Genomic DNA, 3,535 nt, shown 5'->3' with positions numbered 1-3,535 from the left:
TGTTTATATGAGATCTTTAATGGACAAATTAAGAGAAATGCAAATACAAATCTTTATTTATTTACTTTATTTTAATATTTTTTTCTGTAGTATAATGTGGAACATCTGTCAGATATAGATTGTACCTTTGGTTCTGATGATTTTTAGTTGGTAAAGCACATTTCATTAAATATAAAATATTTCGATAACTCAGATTATATCTAATTGTACTGATGTTCTTATATTTAATATAAACACATCATTTGTACTATTGACTGTTTGAGTTACACTACTTTCCTCGAAGTTTTGATTAGGCCACATGTAACCATAGTATCACTGGTGAAGTCTACCCAATCAGTTCTTTGAACATGTTTTTCTAAACAATTTATGGACCAAATTAACTATAAGTCCATGACTTCATTAGATACAGGGTCCCTAATAATGTACGAGTCACACAAAAACGTAAACAAAAATGATATTAATAGTGCAATCAACTCCACTAATTACTGTTAGAGTATGCTGTACACTTTACATAAGAAATGAGCATTCTTCACCAATTATTTTTAATAATTTCTTTACAGCGAAAGTCGTAACAAGCAGACACATGAAATTACTCAGTATGATGCAGTTTGTGGAGTTCATCAGTAATGAATAATATAAAAACAAGTCTGTAATTTGAGGATTAAAACAGTCTTTACAAATTCAGTTTAGACTCCTTTTTTTCACTCTCTCTCTCTCCTCTTGTTTAGGTAAAGTGTCTTGATGGGTTTGTTGAACAACAAACTAGGTTAGTTGTTATTTTCGATGGCTTAGATAGCTGTGAACAAGAGAAGGTTTTACGGGTTTTGGATGCCGTCCACTTATTGTTTTCGGATGTAAATGCTCCCTTCGTTGTTATTCTTGCCATTGACCCTCACATCATAGTAAAGGTAGGTACATTATATATGTATATAAATATGAACTTCCCGTATTTAAATTAGATATTATGTTGATTATTTCAGTGTTTAAAGAGATTTAGAAAAAAAAAGGATCTAAGAATCAAATTATTTCCATTTTTAATAAGGTTATATTAAATTTTGTGCCCATTTTAGTGACAAATAACTTGCTATCAAATATTTAAAAAAAATATACAAATGGTGACTAGGACGCTCAGATTGCAATCTGCAGGTCTTGGTTTCAAATACCCATCACCAAAAACGAAATCATCCTCTAGGGTTGCTGTCGGGGCAACCCACCCGAATGTAAAAGTTCATGACTAATACAAAATACCCGGGTGGCCATCCCCACACTTAGAGGGGATTAAAGTCGTATGTAGAAAAAAACTTTTCAAAATAACAAACAAATGGGGAAACTCGTTAAATAAAATTATTTAATCCACACTAACTTAAATCCAAGATTGTACTGAAATAAACTACTATAGGAGAGAAGTGGTTACTTGACACATAATATTTTTCTGAATTTAACACTTATATGAAGTCTGCTTCAATATTTGAACACTAGCTAAGAAAGTGAAGTCATGAATTAAGAACATTTTTCAAGTTTATAGTGAATACATCAGCTTTGTGCTATCACTTTTTTTTAGGAAGTGATTTAATAATTTTTCAGATGACAGATAAAAACATTTTCTCCTAATTTCAGGGTTAACAATGACTGGATCAATAACACTGTTATAGTCTATGATGTACTTTGTTTTGTAAGTTTTTAGATGTATGAAAAATGAGCTATTTAACATATACTTATATAATTCCTCAAAGGTTTTTTCTTCTAAATATTCTATTTTTGTGAAGTAAATAATTGTGCTTGGAAAGTGTTTAGATTGATGCGAAGGTAACACCTCACTATTAGTTATTTCTCAAATATTTTGCACCATATGTAAATGAGACTTGATTTGATTGGTACGTTGACATGACATGTGATGTGAAGCCAATCAGGTAAAACTTAAGGTACTGCCTTTAATGGCAGGTGTTCCATCACATTTCATGGATGATACAATTCTACTTTTTCCAAAGCACAGCTGATCGGAGGGCTCAGCTACACAAGGCATCACTTGGAGCATTACATGTGTTGACAAACAAGATTACGTCCGGTGTGACCGTATTACAAACATAAAGACTTATACGTGTTTCATATTCATAAAAAAATGTTGTAGAATATAAAAAAAAATTTAGAATTTTAAGACATGTATTGCGTACATAGATGGCACACCACTGAAACACATACAAATGCATTATATTAAAAATCAATCAATCAAACGTACTGAGGTTGTAATGGATTGATAACTTTAAAAATATTCTTCCTGAGAAACAACACAATCCAAAACATGACAATTAAATTATAATTCCTAGTAGGTTTTAAATCAAGTTAGAATAAACAAAATCAGAATTACTGCCATAAAAGTGTTTTTTATTTGAAAACAGGCCTTTGTTCAATGAAAAACAATCCATTTAATTTGTAATATTTCTTCTTGCTCAACCGAGCTCGGTGATTTTAGAGTTGCTTTTGTGCAGTCTCATTTCCTTAATTAATCTCTATATTGCACATTGACATAGAAGATTTCATTTGAAAAATACGTTGTTTGTGCAAAAAATACTGTATATTTATGCTGTGAATTATCCAAGTGTGTCAAGAATAAATATCAATTTATAATTGTTAGACAGTAAAAGCACTCTTTAATAGATGGTGTTAATATGTTATTAGTTAGTAGGGTCTAATATACATCAATATTTTGGAAAGATAATAATTTTTGTATTTTTTAATAATTAAGGCTATAGAATCCAACATACACCGCATTTTTCGGAATTCCAACATTCGAGGGCCCGATTATCTTCGTAACATAGTACACCTTCCCTTCTACTTACAAAACAGTGGGCTACGAAGAGTGCGTGCAGCACAACAGACAGCTGCCATCACTGCTAAACGTTCCACCAGCTATTGGAATGAAGAGAAAGAATGCGATCGAGCAGCAACAACTATGGTCAGTTGTTTTGAAACAGTTACTGGCTATATCAATGTTAATACTATGTGCTGGTAGTATCCCACTGATAGGCTTAAGTTTGTAGATTGTTCATATCTTCTTTCTGTTTATTGATAAACTATAGAAATATTTAGCTTTTTATTTTAATGGGAAATGTAACATTAATACTTTTAACTTTTGTTACATATATACGAAACTCTTCATTTATGGAAAAATAAACAAATAAGTATAGTGAGAATAAAAAAACGCATACGTAAAATATACACACAAGTCCCATCAGTAATAGTGAGATTAACTGCATATGTAAAATATACACAAGTCCCATCAGTAATTAGTGAGATTAACTGCAAATGTAAAATACACACAAGTCCCATCAGTAATTAGTGAGAATAATTGCAATATTGATGTTATTTTTCTTCAAGTTTTTTTAGTGAATCACCTGTTATTGAAACTCTGAATTAAGCCAATAAATTCCTGGACTCTGAAGTCATTTGGTGCATAAATAGTAGAGAAAATTAATTCAAAAATTAACAGAGACAGAGACCCTTCATTGGTAATTCTAGGGGTAACATAGAGTAATTT

General features: G+C 30.9%; 1 protein-coding gene across 1 annotated transcript in view; it reads left to right on the top strand.

Annotated features, from left to right (window-relative positions):
• LOC106461896 (kinase D-interacting substrate of 220 kDa-like) overlaps positions 1–3,010 on the top strand; it is a 50,092-nt gene extending 47,082 nt beyond the window's left edge. Inside the window, exons 16-17 of the mRNA XM_022388988.1 lie at positions 729–908; positions 2,744–3,010. Coding sequence (XP_022244696.1) covers positions 729–908; positions 2,744–3,010 — 447 coding nt within the window. The remainder of the gene's footprint in view (positions 1–728; positions 909–2,743) is intronic.
• The last annotated feature ends 525 nt before the right edge of the window (positions 3,011–3,535 follow it).

This window comes from Limulus polyphemus, unplaced genomic scaffold, assembly GCF_000517525.1.
Source record: "Limulus polyphemus unplaced genomic scaffold, Limulus_polyphemus-2.1.2 Scaffold1055, whole genome shotgun sequence".
NCBI lineage: Eukaryota > Metazoa > Arthropoda > Merostomata > Xiphosura > Limulidae > Limulus > Limulus polyphemus.
The sequence above is the reverse complement of the archived record's forward strand: the minus strand, read 5'-3'. Positions and strand labels throughout refer to the sequence as shown.